Raw genomic sequence first — 16,571 nt, 5'->3', positions numbered from 1 at the left:
AGAAGAAACAGCGTAAATTCATGCAATACACCCTTCTCAGCGTGAGTGAGATGGTGGAAAAGGAAGGGCAAGGCGAAGGGAAATGCAAGAAATAAACGACCATCAAATTAAACACTTTAATCGAGTTATTACAGAGAAGATAACAAATAATTTAAGAAATCGAGTGGAAAAATAATCACTCGACAGAAGGAGTTCAGAAATGTGAGCACATAGAATAGCACCAGCGTCCCTCCAAGCGCAAATAGCTACAGTTACAGCCAGGCACTAGATACTAACCTAGATGAGACGAGCTTAGAGTGAACACAAAACACAACCATTGTCGGCCGGCTACGAACTTGGTTCGCAGGAGGCGCACCTGACTAGGGGACATTATACTGTACAACATCACACTGACCTCCTGGCCTGAATACAACCTTTTGGAACGGTTGAGCAAACATGTTGCGGACGGAGTGCAGACAATGCAACATTACTGTAACTTGCTGATGGCTTCAATTTTGTTTATTACACCAGAACAGGAAGAATAGTGTCTGACAATTGCCTTGGAAATGGTTGATAAAGGAAGAAATATTACTAAACAATTGAGTAACAAGCATGTAAACTAGTATTCACAATCAATCTAGATTGAGACTAAGTTAAGCATAAATAAATTAACATTTTAAGTCTTACCATGTACAAATGTTCTAATTATTACATATACAAAGCTTTTTATTACATAATCATCAAACACTAACAGCTAATAAATTATACAAACATATTTTAAAGTAGATTACAACTAACCAAAATCAAGTCAACTGGGTAAAATTAATTAAGTGTTAATGTAGAGGCCTTTCAAATAAATAAAATAATTAAAGTAAAAATAGTTTGCATATCACAAATTAAGGTTTCAGAAAACATTATGAAAAATTATTGAGATTTTTAAATGAATATGTTTAACTGGTACACCTTAAAAAAGAATCAACATATTTCACAAGACACTAAATATTTTCTTGTAATTATTTGAAAGTTAAACATTTGAATTCAACTTCATACACAGAATATAAAAAGGCAAATAAATAATATAGTAATTACATTTATATATCTTTTATTAGTTCATCCAAAAATTTTATTATGACACGACGATAAACAAAAATTAAATGAAACAACACGGTACTCAAACTAAACTATTTGTCCCTGCACTGTCAAAATATTAATTTTCCAATACACTTTTTCAGTTATATTAAGTTAATTGTAATTTACAAGTATGTATAACATATAATGGTTGTAATTTTCAGAAATGCTATATTTGGATAAAACCCATACTGGAAGTTGGCACTAATGCGTTTCGGCTGTAAATTGAAAAAAAGTTATTTTGTAAATTTATAAAAGAATAAACATGTCAGATTTTACTACATTCAAATTCTTAATGTGCTTTGTACATGTACATATATACATACATACATTTTATAATACACCATCAAGACATTAAATAATAACCTTGTAAAGGCAAAAAAAGTGTATAGTGAACACATTTTAACCATACTAAAGAGTTGTAGCCAGTGGCAATGCTGAATCTTGAATTGTAAAGGGTAAGATATATACAATTAATGACAATTAATACAATAAAATGTAGTTAATCAGACCTATCAATCAACTAGAGGGAATTACAAGTTTTCTTTAACCTTGATTGGTAATTATTATTTTGGGATGAACAAATCTTAAGTAGTAGATCTTTTTAGAAAAACCAATGCATAATTTTTATCCAAACTGGACAGATTGCAATTACAACAAAATAACTAGTAGGGTACTAATGTAAATATTTCGGGCAACAATATTGACTGTGACCTGTACTAATCGTTCATTTTTCAACAGAATACAAATATAAAATCCTTTATTATAGATGTACACTTGAATCAACCGAACATAAAATTCGCAGGATTCCTATTGAATCTAACAGAGCAAGTCTGATACTTCTTATCAGGACAGCTTGATAGAAAAGAGATGTAGTCTAGATCAGTTGTTAAGTCTAAATTTAGTAGAATTTTCAAATCTTTCGGAGTAAAAGAAGCAAGTTCCTTTCAAGCTGTGTGGATCTCAGATTCACGAACAAAATAAATAAAATCGCAGGTGGAAAGTTAAAAATAGCTGGGACAACAACACTACAAATTTGTAAAATGCATAATGTTTAAACACAAACGAGTTCCCGCACGCGCTTGTTTTAGTGGTGCATGGGATGTATCTTGTAAAACTTGCATGTTTACTGAATAAAGATTTTTTATAAACTTTGTAAAATAACCTTACACTACGGCATAACTTTATTTCTCTGACCTTACACAATATTGAATTCTAATGATCCTTTTTTGTGTGACCTAAATCCCCAAAAAAACTAAACCCCATCATTAAAAACAAGTAAGATTTTTTTATTACAAAAGACAAACATTTACAACATTCTGAATGTAGACGGGTTTTTTACTCCAATAATTACATTTTATCCCATAAGAACAATGTTGAACTTCAAACACTTTTATACGGTCATGTTTTGAGATATAATTATAAGAGATGTCTCATTTTAAAGGTATAATTAATACAAATTCATATGCTTACCTTTTTAGTTTTTGTATATACTTTTTGAGTATTTCAATAATAAAGTGCAAAAAATGATTTTCTTTTCTAAAACATCCAATAACACATAAAGCATTAGACGAAATTCAATCTTGCAAAATATTGACAAATTATAAGTTTAAAACTGAACTGCCACAATACATAAAGAATATTTTAATGCTTGATTCTGAAATGTTTCTAGCCTCAATGGTCTTCAAAAACAATTTAATTGAGCTGTTAGCAGAAAGTCTGAAGTTAACAAAATCCCAAATCAACAGAAGTTACTGTTCTCAATAAAGGACTAAATTCCTTAAAAGAAGTCAAAATGCAAATTCCGACAAACCCACCGAGGATATAACTTTACCTACAGTAAACACCAGGTAATCTAACTACAACACAGTAGACACATGGTAATCTAACTACAACACAAGTTCTTGATGTATGTACTCCTAAAATGATCACAAATATGATCTTGATCAACACTTGAAAAATGCCAAACGATTTATCAACTATTATAAATAGATGAAAGACACCTACATTTTAAGGAAACTACAAATAAGAAAAAATGAATCTAGGATGTTGTCACTTCACGTAATATCAGTGGAAAGGCAAGTTTACGTTATATGAGTGGAAAGGCAAGCATTTAGAACCGTGAAACCATTTAAAAATTAATACTATACATTATAAACCTAACACAAACTCCACTGAATATCTCAGTAACTCTACGACTTTAATAACACTTCTAGTCAATATGTGATGGAAAACATTTCTAAAAATAATATGATAAAATGAGATTCTACTCCTATAATACTCATTATACAGAATTAAGAAGACGAGAATATTTCTACAACTGTATGCTGAAAGTTCCACTCGAATCACAACTAAAAGAATAAATGTGAACATGCTTACTCTATAACACTAATAAATTTTGTTCAATATATACATAAACTTAAAACCAACCAATAAATTAAGTAACCTTAATAAAAAAATAAGTCAAAAATAAAAGCATTGAGGTTGTGTTGAACTATGTTACAAGTATTATGAATGAGTGATAAGACTAAAGACTTATAACCTAAACACTATATTAATTAATTATGTTAAATTAATGAGTATTTTATAAACGTTTCTGTATTCAAATATATACACATAAATGTTGTATGAATGCATTATCCCAGGTGCAAAACATGCATTTAAATTAAACAGATAAGGACAATCCTTTGCCAACCATTTCTCAAGGAACGTTGATGATATATGGCACAAACTTGAATCCCTACACAACTAAGAAAAAAGACAATTTTCAATTAAGTACTATATAACTTAAAACCTTATAAAATTACAAGGTACTACATATTATGAAAATAGGTTGTATGTCTTTCTTCTAAGTTCATCCCTTTGAAATGGGCTAGGTACAGTTGGTAGACAACGTGAAGAGGCAACGGTCTTCCATTTCAAATAAGTTAAGTACAAATTTATTTCATCTTTCTTTATTTACAATCAGACAAACTTTGGAATCACATGACGATTGTATGAAACTATTTTCGTAAGATTGAACCACGTGATCTACGTGATTTTTTAACCTGCACAAAACATTCACCATTCTATTGCATTACGTACTAGATCAAGTTTAACAATATTTGTCTAACTCGACTAAATAAAACTATACCTAGTTAGTTTAAACCGAGGCTGGGGAAAGCAAAAAATACACGTTCAATGTGACCATACAATCCAAATTATTATGTGTTATTTTTATTATTGTTGCAACTAGAAAAAATTGAGAGAAGATTTGTTCAAACAAGTTTGAACCTGTTGTGTTCGGTGGAAAGAATCCCTAAAAAATTATCCCGCATTTCTAGGATTTCCCAACAAAGTTAATGGATTATAGTAATAAGTCAGTTCAATAACAATTCTCTTAATTTTGTCCCATACCCCCCCCCTGGTTACTATTTAGACCCAATAACTTCATAATATGTTTTACTTTTTTCAACTGAGCTTGAAACTACTTCATCCAAAAAAGAACTGTTTGTAGTATAATACAAAATTAAAATGTACAAAAAAGTCATTTGTATTTGGTTTTTTACTCATGGCCACTTTGAAGATGTAAATTTCTCATTATGCTTGGTAAGCATTGTGAAACTGTGGAGGTTAATTACATCAAGAACCAAGATTTCAGCATTTTTAGTTAATAAAATTATTTATGAGAAAGACCTATGCCAACTCACTTTCACACATATCTACTTATACTCTAAAAAAGTAAAATCATCAACATTTATAAATAAGATTAAACAACAATTTCAGTCATTTTATCACACGTATTATAATAATATTTTAGACATTATAAAAAGCATAATCCCTGAACCAGATGGCAAGAAAGTACCCTGATCACCCAAGTATGTCTATAAACAAACAGGCTGCCACTTATGGAATAGGGCAGTTCAGTTTTGTTTCTGTTATATAAAATAACTTTTAATGTTATGTACATTAATTAGACACCACAAACTTGAGTGTGCATCCGGTAAAACAATGTAAGTGTGGTGTTTTATTGTGAAAAGTTACATGGTTTATAAGACATCTAATTGCATCTTTAATTGATCATTCCTCGGCCGAATAAAATCTCTGGACTGGGAATATTATGTAAGGAGGATAATGAACATTAGCAGGTTTAAAAAAATTTCAAAATGTTGACTTGTAATGATCACTAGAATCTGCAAGCTGCAACAACCATACCTCGAGTTGTGTTACACTAGTACGCAGAGGCACGGAACCTGTTGTTTGAGGTAGAAAGCACTCTAAAAAAAGACGATTACTCGCCAAGTCGCCAGCAGGTTCTCACCGAAGATAGATGCAAAAATAGTGCTCCATGGGATTGAAATCTTTATTGAAGTGACTACTTATTTTTGCGGGCTACAGATGTATGTTTTGCACAAGGAAAAACCTTTCATTTCGTGTCATGCATGTTTATGTTTTCCACATGTTTTCAAAGTAGAATGACAGCTTTACTAAAACGTAAACAAACCGTTATATAAACATCTGATCTGAACTAACAAAAGTTGACGTTAATGGAAAATCTGTTAGGAGAGATTAAAACGGAAATAAAAACCACAATAACATATAATACTACACATGACAAAGAAAATAACGAAACACTTCTCTACTCTAGTAGTGTTTTACTATGACTTGTTTTCCAACTGCTCGACCAGTTTACTCATATTATTATTGACGTAAATGTTGTCCGAAAATATCACATTGTCTGGATCTATCCCTGCTTCTGCAGACTCTCCTTGGTTATGGAATTTTTCAGGTTAGGTTACTTAAGCTCCAATTTAAAAACTGTCAAAATTTACAAAATCAATTCATACTCTGCTATTAGTAGCTATGTTGACTTTTAACACATTAAAAAACTTCCAACGCCGAACAATCGTTGCAAAGAGACCAAAAAATATGGTAAAATACTAATTTGAATAAGTCTACGAATTACTAATTTATTTACGAATGAATCCAACGTAAAACTGATTAACTTACTGCATCATTTAATAGCAGTATTTAAAGCTAATCAGTTTCTAAACTGAATTTCAGCATGGTTAACATTAATTCCTATTACTATGTTCATTATTATTTTCGTCCTGACGAGATTTAAAAAAGAATTAAAATAAATTTATCAGATCTTTTCTAGTTAACAAAGCCATAGTGTAATTTAATCCTGGAAAGAAATTTAGTCTTTCTGCTGATTAAAATTATAACCTTTACTCAATTAGATTGGGCCTTATATTGCATTCACTTAAAAAAATAAATTACGTAAAACAGATTTGAATACAAATTTTGCTGAAGAAACGTCAAAACCATTAATTGACCTTTTTAAAGTTGAATTAAATGTAACAATGCCAAACGATAAAAAAAATGAATAAGTAAAACTAGATATGGAAAACAATAGATGCTGTGTTTACAAGATATTTAGCAAGACTTTATTCCCAGAATTGTATTTCTCATTTTGGTAATTATAAACCCATAATTTCATTTTAGAATATAATGACAATGAAAATGAAGAATTATTTTGGAAATGAAAAGATTGTAATGAAAATGAGACTAAATTATAGAAACTAATACAAACGATAATAATGAAAATGTTTAATTATTTATTACTTTAATATTTAGAAGTCGGTGATCATTGTAATATACGAAATGTAAAAAATATTATAAAAATATGTATATATAATGAATAAAAAAAAAATACTTTTTTATGTTAAAAAATTGAGCATCTCATATTATTTTAAAATATAAAAAATAACCAGTTAAATAACCATACATATATTCACAGTCCGTTACAAGAAGTAGTCACTTCTGAGGGTCAGTCCCACGACTGCCTTTTCATTTTTTTAAATATAAAACTTCTTTTGGTTTTGTAATTGAACATCACAGGTTCCAGTGGTTATCGCAGGACAACATTTTAGAAATAAGAGGTATCAGCTAAAGCCGTTTTTTCCTTCTTTCAGAATATTCATGATTCACAGATTTCAGTTAACAATGGCATGGACAAGTATAATGGTACAGATTGAATATATATCATAATTTAACAATCTCTAAAATTTAACAGATATATATATATATATATATATATATATATATATTTTTTATAAGATCGGTCACAGGATGTTTATAAAAGAATAGCCAAGGTAAATTTTGAAATTTGCAGTAACTGTCTCCAGAAGTGAAAAATTTTACATGTAACTGTTAAAAATAGTTTAATATCTAGTTTGTTACATTTACATGTTGGTTTTGGAAAGCTACAAACAAAACTTGGGTTGATTCAACACTTCCAGCTCTTTTGGTTCAGCATTGAAAACTTATGTATAGTGTCGATATTAAAAAACCATATTGTATTCTCAATTCCAAAAATGCATGTATGTTTATATGTAAACCAACAGACTTGACTTACATTACACAGATGAGAGTATAAAATTTAAGATCAATGATGAAACTTTTAAGGACCACTATACACAGTTTACTAGCTCACCTTAAAATACGTGATTACAACTTTTGTTATAATAATAAAAAATATAAATTATTTATCAACAAGAAAAATCAATTGTTGCCCACATATCATATTAACGGTATATTCCTAGTTGCTAAGTGGCAGCCTAAAACAATATGCTTCAACAAGAGTAAGCTGTCAGTGGCTTTCCATGTGATGTAATACAATTTTTTCCCCAAATTGTATATAATATTTCTTAAATAATTGTATAAATAATTCTTTCTTATTTTATTCAGGTTAAAGTTTTTAGTGCAACAGAGAATGACTTGAATGGCTCAGATAAATTAATCTATTTGCTTATAAAATGTTTGCTCGTAATAGACCTGGGTAAGGACTATTTTAAGAATAGTTTGTTTTTAAAACTATTGTATTTTAAGATTTTGGAGCTTTGAACCCAAGTGTGATATTATTAACACAGAGGATTGAAATGCTCATTATTTATGAAAACAGTGCAGTAGATCTAGTGCCAAATCAGTAATTAGAAATAGTGTTGAACAAATATACACTGTCATGCACCTGCATTGATAATACTATCGGGAGATTGATAATAAATCACTTTATAACAGTCATAATGAATTAATTTCAGACTGTTACGTTTTTATTTAAGGTCATATTTTTACAATGATAACTCAACAAATGTGTTACTAAAACAGTAGTTTTTTTACAACAAATTAACTCATTTATGTATCAACAACAAATATGCGAACTCTTGACTGCAAGAACTATGGCCCAGACCAACTATATACTACAGCACATACGCAGGATGTTATATATACGCATTAGCACACCTTCAGCAAATGAAACCCATACACAACCAAAGTGTAGTCTAGATCTGAGTGCAACAGCCAGTGTGCGTCTGCACGATACACAGCTGTGACTATATTAGAGGCCGGACTGATGTTTCTACATTCTCGACTGATCACAACCACTCGAACAAGAGTTAATTAGTTTTGAAAAAATGAAATTAAGTTCTTCTTGGGAGCAAACAAAATGTCCCAAAGTTTTCTACTTTATACAGTACTGTCTCAAAAATGAGAATTTAAAGCCCAGGAGAACATGATATTATATTTCAAAAAGAATTTTAGTGTGTGATATTCTTAGTGTATAAAAAAAAAAAAAAAAAAAAAAAAAAAAAAAAAAAAAAAATGCTTTCTATAACTATCCACACCTTCCTTTCGTGCGGCCCTACGGTTTTAGTTCGAACACTTGAGAGAAATTTTATAAAATTACAGATAAGGTCTATACTTGATATCCTCTGCAGCACGGAATAACCAAATATCTTAAATATTTATTTCTGAATTATTACATTGATTTCATCATATTTTATGTTTATACTGAAAAAATAACCAAATGTAAATATGCAACTGAACTTCACTTGAAGTGTGGACATAAAACCTACTCACTGTAATATCCATCATAATCTTTTACTTTATGATGACTTTCTGTCTATCTGACTGCAGGACATCTTGAGAACAAAATGAGCCTGAAATTATGCAAGCAACCACAGCAAAGCCTGTTACGTAACAAGTGGTGTGGTGTGCTAATACCTTGTAATATTTAAACTGGTAAATTATGTATATATTACTAAACTATTATGCCTAATATATTATGTGAACAATACTGGTATTAATTACCACATACAGTATTCATATCTAGCATTTCAAATGCTATCAGATACTCGATTCGAGGTCGTATTATTTATTCATTATCAAATTTTATCATCTACACGTGGTAAGTATGTTTAAGAACTGTGTATAGAAAAGTAGGTGAACCATTCAAATACTCAACTTCAATAAATAATAAAATTCATTATACATTTTTATTTAACAAATTTATTTCTAAAATAAACAAAGCCAGTTTGAGTAATAATCTTGATGTTGTATAAAATATGTTTGAAACATGGCAAACCATTGACAGTGCGACTCCCATTGATGCTACAACCAACAACGGTCCGACACTGGTCAGACTTCTAACAAATCCGGCTCAAAGCCATTTCAATGAAAAATACATTTAGATTCAAAAAGCTTACTAATTTCTCACAAAATTCGTTGTTTACCACTCCTCTTTAGTGGTCAGTTTAGAGTCAGGAAAGAAAGAAGCTGAGACTCCCATACTCACATTCTCGGGGGGGCCGAACCCGCCCAAGTTGTAGTCTCCCATGCCACTGCCACTGTCCTCGCGCGGCGTGCCCGGACCTCCGTTAGCAGGTGAGTTCTTCATGCCGTCCATACCGTCTCCATTCATCACTGGGCCCATCGGACCCATGGATCCACCTTCAGGACCTCCACCCATCGGGAATTCCTGGAACAGTATGTCGGAAATAAGTTACTGCTGCTGTGTAAATATTTTTTATCATGACTAAGTTTGGTATGAAATTTTTCTAACATTTTATGTATAACATATATGTTAATAAATGACACACTTGGAAACAGTTTAACTTCAAAATTTCACAACAGTATGGTCACAACACAAAAGCAAAACTCTTGTTGGAATGGAAGTTCACAATGCATCTTAAAATATGAAGATGCTTAACTCAGGAATTGAAATTAATAGGGTATTCTCAAAAACACAACACAGTATAAAAAATAATTTAAAACAGAATAGAGAAATTTGGGTATAAACACTGAACAACATCTGACAGGAATACACATCCATATAATTTTATTGATTCAAATATTTTGTAAATAAGAAAATAAAACCAAAATTAATCGGTGACTCAGGTGATCTATTTCTTACTAGGCTCAAATCATTTCAAAGTATAGTTATGAAGACATAGTTATAGATTAAAATATTCTAATTGAAAGTTTTATTTAAGTTGTTTTAGTTATAGATTATATATTTTTCAGCCCACTCTATGACCCTGTGAATAATGAGAAATAATTTCCAAGGACTTCTTTGAAAAATTTGAGTACATATTGTACACCTTGATTATAAGGAGTTCCTTTGTAATCTCTATGTGTGTCATAATTCATAACTTTTTTTAATCTAAATCTATTTCAAATAAAGAACTGAACTGAGATTAAGTTATATTCAGAGGGGTCCAGGATGAAATTTATATTTTCAGGATTCAGAAGATAAAAAGCATTTAAACCCTAAATCTACTCAATTTAAACTCTAAATCTACTCTATCAAGATACTTTCCTAATCAGAAAGGGCCACAAATTCAAAGCACTGAAGATTTTTTTGTTACCTTCGGATGGATGATACCGCTTATTTGCGTACATGTAAATTTTCTTTGGTTTCATGTAGATTTAAACAAGTTTATAGTTTACAGTATACATACACCTCATCCTTAAGATGAAATTTATCTGACACAAAACTAGGAAGAGAGAGAACACTTTTCCAAGGTGTGATTATACTGTATAGTACTGAGTTGAAACCAAATTCCGAGTCTCGAATCCACCTCGAGAACCAATCTACGGGATTCAACATTTGAATTTATGAAGATCTGCCACATCATTAATTGTCGGCCCGATCGACAGTACACAAATCACTAATGTGTTTTTGCTGTACTGTGAACGTTCAAAACCGTAAATACATAAGCTAATTAAATAATTATTGTAATTTTGTAAATAATACTTTGCTTGCAGGTAGTATTTTCCATATTTATGTTCACGCAACGTTGTGAGCTACTGTGTTTATTCCCGGACTGCAGCTGATTGGTATTATGCAAATTACTAATCGCAAAACCATGATTTCTTTGTACTTTGTGTATGAAAACCCAAATTACCGTTTTCTAATTAATATTTTGTTTACAGCTAGTTTTTTATATATTTATTTTTGTGCATTGCTGTGAGCCTGCAATTTATATCGAACTATTTGCATTGATAGTACGCAAATTACCAATCACTAAATCATGTTTTTGTTATATTTTGTTAATCACAAACCGTTGATAGATAACTAATCATCAATTCATCTTGATTTTGTAAATTATATTTCATGTACAGTTTATTTCTATGTTTATGTTGGTGCAATGCCAAGCGTCTGATGTATGCATGGGTGGATGTCAACAGCTTCTTTTTGTCCACTTCACAATTTTTTAGTTGTATAAATATTTTCTCAACACATGTATTATGTTTATATTTTATTATTATTTTATCATAATTAAGGATGGTTTTAAATTTTTCAAACAGTTTATGTACGAGGTGTGTCCAAAAAGTATCCGACCTTGACGTCTGGCATGAACCGACGTTACTCGGCGGCAACGGCAATCTGGTCCCCTTCAAAGTACTCCCCTCCACAAGCCACTACCTTATTCAACACTTCTCCCACTTCCGGATACACTCCTTAAATTCATTTTGCGGAATGGCTAACAGGTCCTTTGTCGCATTTTGTTTTATTTGTTCAACATCGTCAATCTTTTTCCTTTCAAAGGAATTTTTAATTTCGGAAATAGCCAGAAGTCACAAGGAGCTATGTCAGGACTGTAGGGAGGCTGTCGTAGTTGGTCGATGTTGTGTTTGACCAAAAAACGATGAATAAGATTTGAGGAATGAGCTAAAAATTCACCTGTAAATTTTCTCTGGAAAAATGTTAATGAGCAGCAAGTTTTTGCAGTTGTTAAAGCTTTGAAATCATCTAACTGTGAGGATATTTATGGATTCTCAAACAAAATAATAAAATTAATTGTTCCTTTCATAATTAAGCCTTTAACATATGTAATTAACCTTAGTTTGTCTTTCTCACATTTTCCTGATTGTCTGAAAATATCAAAAAGTATACCACTGTTTAAAAAGGGTGACAGAACATGCATAGATAATTATAGAACAATAACAATTGTATCAGTGTTTTCTAAAATTTTGGAGACTTGCGCTAAGGAACAGATTTTAGAATTTCTGGATGTAAATAAAATTTTATCAAGTAGCCAATTTGGTTTTAGGCCAGGCTACTCTACTGTGAAGGCACTGGATGAGGTTGTCTCTCAGATTCTGTCAGGTTTTGAGGCCCATGAATATTTGGGCATGACTCTGTTGGACCTCAGCAGGGCCTTTGACAGTATTTCACATGACATCTTGTTAAATAAATTAGAATATTATGGGATCCGCAACGATCAGTTAAGTTTCTTCAGGACCTATTTGTGTGGTAGACTACATATGGTTTGTGTTGGAGATCAATATTCATCTCGAAAAGAGGTTCTTGCTGGGGTCCCACAGGGTTCTGTCCTTGGCCCCCTTCTGTTTATATTATACATGAACGATTTGCCAATCAGTCTAAGCTGTAAGACAATATTATATGCAGATGACACATCTTTAATTGTAAAAGACAACTATTTAGCTAGCGTTTTAAGTGACACGAACAGAGTAGTTAATAAGGCTAGTCTATGGTTTGAGTCAAATCTTTTAAGAATTAATGAAAGTAAGACTGAACTCATACTATTTTCATTGAGAAATTTTGAAATAGAGGATGACATTTCCAAACCAGTAAAGCTTCTTGGTGTCTCGTTAGATCACAAACTTGTTTGGGATGAACATACTAATAATTTAATATCAAAACTGTCAAGAGTGTGTTTCTTACTAAAAAAATTAAAGTCCTGTGTTAGTAAGGAGTTAATGAAGACTGCATATTTTAGTTTTTTTCACTCACATTTATTGTATGCCAATATGTTATGGGGAAATAGTGTGGGTGCTGACAGAATTTTTATATGGCAGAAAAGAGCTTTAAGAATCATGTTTGGATTAGGCTACAGGGAAAGTTGCAGAAATTACTTTACCAGCTACAATATAATGACTGTTCCTTGCATTTTTATATTTCAGAATTTAATTTATGTCAGAGAAAATGTTACTAACTTTATTAAATTTACAGATGTACATAATTATCACACTAGACATGCCAAAGATTTAGTTTTACCTGTTGTAAGGTTGGAAAAATATGCTAAGAGCCATAAATATCTACAGATAAAATTTTTTAATAAGTTACCAGAAGCATGGAGACTGTCAAACATTAAAGAGTTTAAAACAAAAGTGGCTAAATGGATGATAAGCCAAGCTTTTTATTCAGTAGAAGAATTCTTAAACTCATAGAAATTTTATTTAAATAGGATATATTTATATATTTATTTGTCAGTTGGGCTAAGTTTTACTGTTTGTTTTAACTTAATTAATTTGTAAAGTGGTATTCGCTGAGAACTGTATTTATGTCTATATATACTGACTTTGTCCAATCTGTAAAGATAAATGACAATAAAAATTATTCTGATTCTGATTCTGAGCTGGCGCGTTGTCGTGGTGCAGGGTCCAGTCACGGCTTGTCCACAGTTCAGGTCGTTTCCTTCGCACTGCATCTCGTAGCCGCCTTAGGACCTCAGATAATACTCCTTATTCACTGTCTGGCCTCTTGGAGCATATTCGTGATGAACAACGCTGTCCTGGTCAAAGGAAACTGTCAGCATTGTCTTGATATTGCTTCGACTTTGTCTTGCTTTTTTCGGCCGTTGCAATTCGCGAGTTTTCCACTGTGAAGATTGAGCCTTTGTTTCAGGGTCGTAGCCATAAACCCGTGACTCATCACCAGTAATAACTTTTTTAAAAAGCCCTGGGTCACTTTTGATCAAATCCAGATTGTCATGTGTGATTTTTTTTTTAAAGGAGAAGCCGATCCCCTTTTAAACCTTATTCTGGCCATCCTCATGGGCCACTGGCCTGTGCGACGATCTTATCAAACAGAATAAGGGGGAGAGTCGATACAGTACAAGATCGATGGTACTGATAAAAAGTGCAACGGTCACGGACAGGAGTCGAACCTGCGCTATCTCTAACTCAGACTCAAATTCCAATGTCTTAGACCACTCGGCCATCGGCACTCCCAACAAATTTCAAGTTGACAGTTCTTTTGGTCTCCTATCAGCAGTCGAGGAACAAATTTTGCCGAAACAAACTGACAATTTTGGTTTTCCTAAATCTTCTTCCAGCTCTCGGACAGTCAATCGACGGTTTTCATTAATTGCTGCATGAACACGTTCAACATTTTCAGCGTTTCTGGCCGTTGAAGGCCTGCCAGATCAGTCATCACTCTCCACTGATATGCGGCCATTTTTAAACCTCTTAAACCACTCTTTTATTTGTGTATCGCCCATAGACGTGTCACCATAAACTTTCCGTACCGTAGTAATCGTCTCTGATGCTAAATGGCCAAGTTTTTGGCAAAATTTAATGCAAATGCACTGCTCAACATGTTCAGTCATATTGAAATGCGACGCACACACACGGCAGTACTGTACGGAACAGAGCGCTGACTCACTGAGTAACCGGATTGTATTCAATGCCTAATATGGGAAGGAGTAGGGTCACACCTCCCCTCCAATAACCGGTTCAAGCCGGTCGGTTACGCCGCGACCGCCTACAGGTTGGCGGTCGGATACTTTTTGGACAGACCTCGTATAATAAGTGATACAAATTTATGTTCATATTTTTTGCATATTAAAAGCATGTATTATGGAAGACCATGTTATAAGAATCAAAAAGCTTTATTGTCATTAAATACACAAATGTACTGTATACATAGTGATGAAGATAATAAACATGTACTATAATACTAATTAAAACCCTATCAGATTAAAGTAGAAAGTAGGGGATATGACTTTGTTCTTAAAATATAATTATTTCTCAAAACATCTGAAAATCCCTTTACAACTAAGTTGTATTCTTTGATTACTTTTTTATATAACAAGACTGAGATTGTTAATGATTTTTTTAAGTCATACTTAGGTTACAAAAAACTATTAGTATTCGAAATCCGAAAATCAGAAATCAATCTTTCAAGATTTGTGATCAGATTCAAAAATTCAGGATTTGCCCATCAATAATTATATATGTACTTAGTTTAACCTTAGAAGTGGCATGTACCACATATGCTGTACAACAGGCTGTCATGTATGGGATATTGCCACATATGCGGCACATTTGCAAGTTTTTAAACTATGTACGTGTTGAAAAAATATACACTATCTTTTTTCGGCTATATTCAAATTGTTGCAGAAAGAAAAATTCAAATGTCTCATAGTAGTGAGGTTTATTGGATTTTCTATTGTTTTTAGTTTCCTTCATTGTTCTTGTGTCAGCTGGCAGCTACAGACGCATTTATCGTTCCCTTTATTTTATCACATATATATTGGATTTTTTCTTCATACACCGTGAGCTCTAATTGTGGGTGAAATAAGTTTGGGAAAAATACATGAACTGTTGACCTAAAATACCTGTGCCACTACAGTTCATTTGTGTGCGACTTCTAGGGTTAAGAGCAAAACATGATAGAACATCCAGTGAGTTGTCGAGTGAGTAATAACCAACTGATCACTAACAATAAGAACAGTAAAATGAGAAAGTTTACCCCAGACATGTTTCCTCCAGGTACCGGCTTCATCATGGTGTAAAGGTTCTCCCCTCCAGAGTTGGATGAGTCTGTGGACCAAAACAGTTCAGTAGTCAACGACACTTCACTCTTCAACTAAACATTTCATCAGGTACATTTCTATAAAAGGTTGGTTAACATTTAGCTCACTACAGGTATCTTGTTATTGTGTTTCACTATTATTTTCAACATAAAAAATGTTGATTGCATTAGAACTAACTTAAAGTAGATGACCGTTAATATAAATAAACGTAGTTACAATTAGTAATTAATGATTTAGTCTCAAAACAATAGATATATAAACCTTACTAGGGTTGAAGACTAGTGAATTTAATTTTTTACACATATCTGACCCATCATAAACCAAAATATTGTCAGCACAACTTAAACGGCCAAGTGTGAATACCAGTGAACATGTATTTAAAGAATACATATACATATGTATGTACGTAATAAAATTTTAATTTATCCATTATTTGAATGGGTTTGATAATTAAACCTAATCTAAATTTGATTGTAAATTTAAACAAATGGCTAAAATATTTTGTGTGTGAAATCACATATAGCATTAAAAGTTGCATTAATAAAATACATCCCTGAGGGTACCTATCATTTTTGTGTT

General features: G+C 31.9%; 1 protein-coding gene across 5 annotated transcripts in view; it reads right to left on the bottom strand.

Moving 5' to 3' along the window:
* Positions 1-16,571, bottom strand: part of LOC124368811 (single-stranded DNA-binding protein 3-like) — a 99,684-nt gene that overhangs the window by 6,673 nt on the left and 76,440 nt on the right. For 4 of the 5 annotated variants that reach the window (XM_046826209.1, XM_046826212.1, XM_046826210.1 and 1 more), the window contains 2 exons: positions 15,929-15,999; positions 9,722-9,904 (listed from right to left, as the gene is read on the bottom strand). In XM_046826209.1, the coding sequence (XP_046682165.1) occupies positions 9,722-9,904; positions 15,929-15,999 (254 nt within the window). Of the gene's footprint in view, positions 1-102; positions 4,155-9,721; positions 9,905-15,928; positions 16,000-16,571 lie in introns of those variants that run through there. The other variant, XM_046826211.1, reaches the window with a different exon arrangement.

Source organism: Homalodisca vitripennis, chromosome X (assembly GCF_021130785.1).
Source record: "Homalodisca vitripennis isolate AUS2020 chromosome X, UT_GWSS_2.1, whole genome shotgun sequence".
Classification (NCBI taxonomy): Eukaryota; Metazoa; Arthropoda; class Insecta; order Hemiptera; family Cicadellidae; genus Homalodisca; species Homalodisca vitripennis.
This window is presented reverse-complemented; position numbering and strand designations above follow the sequence as displayed.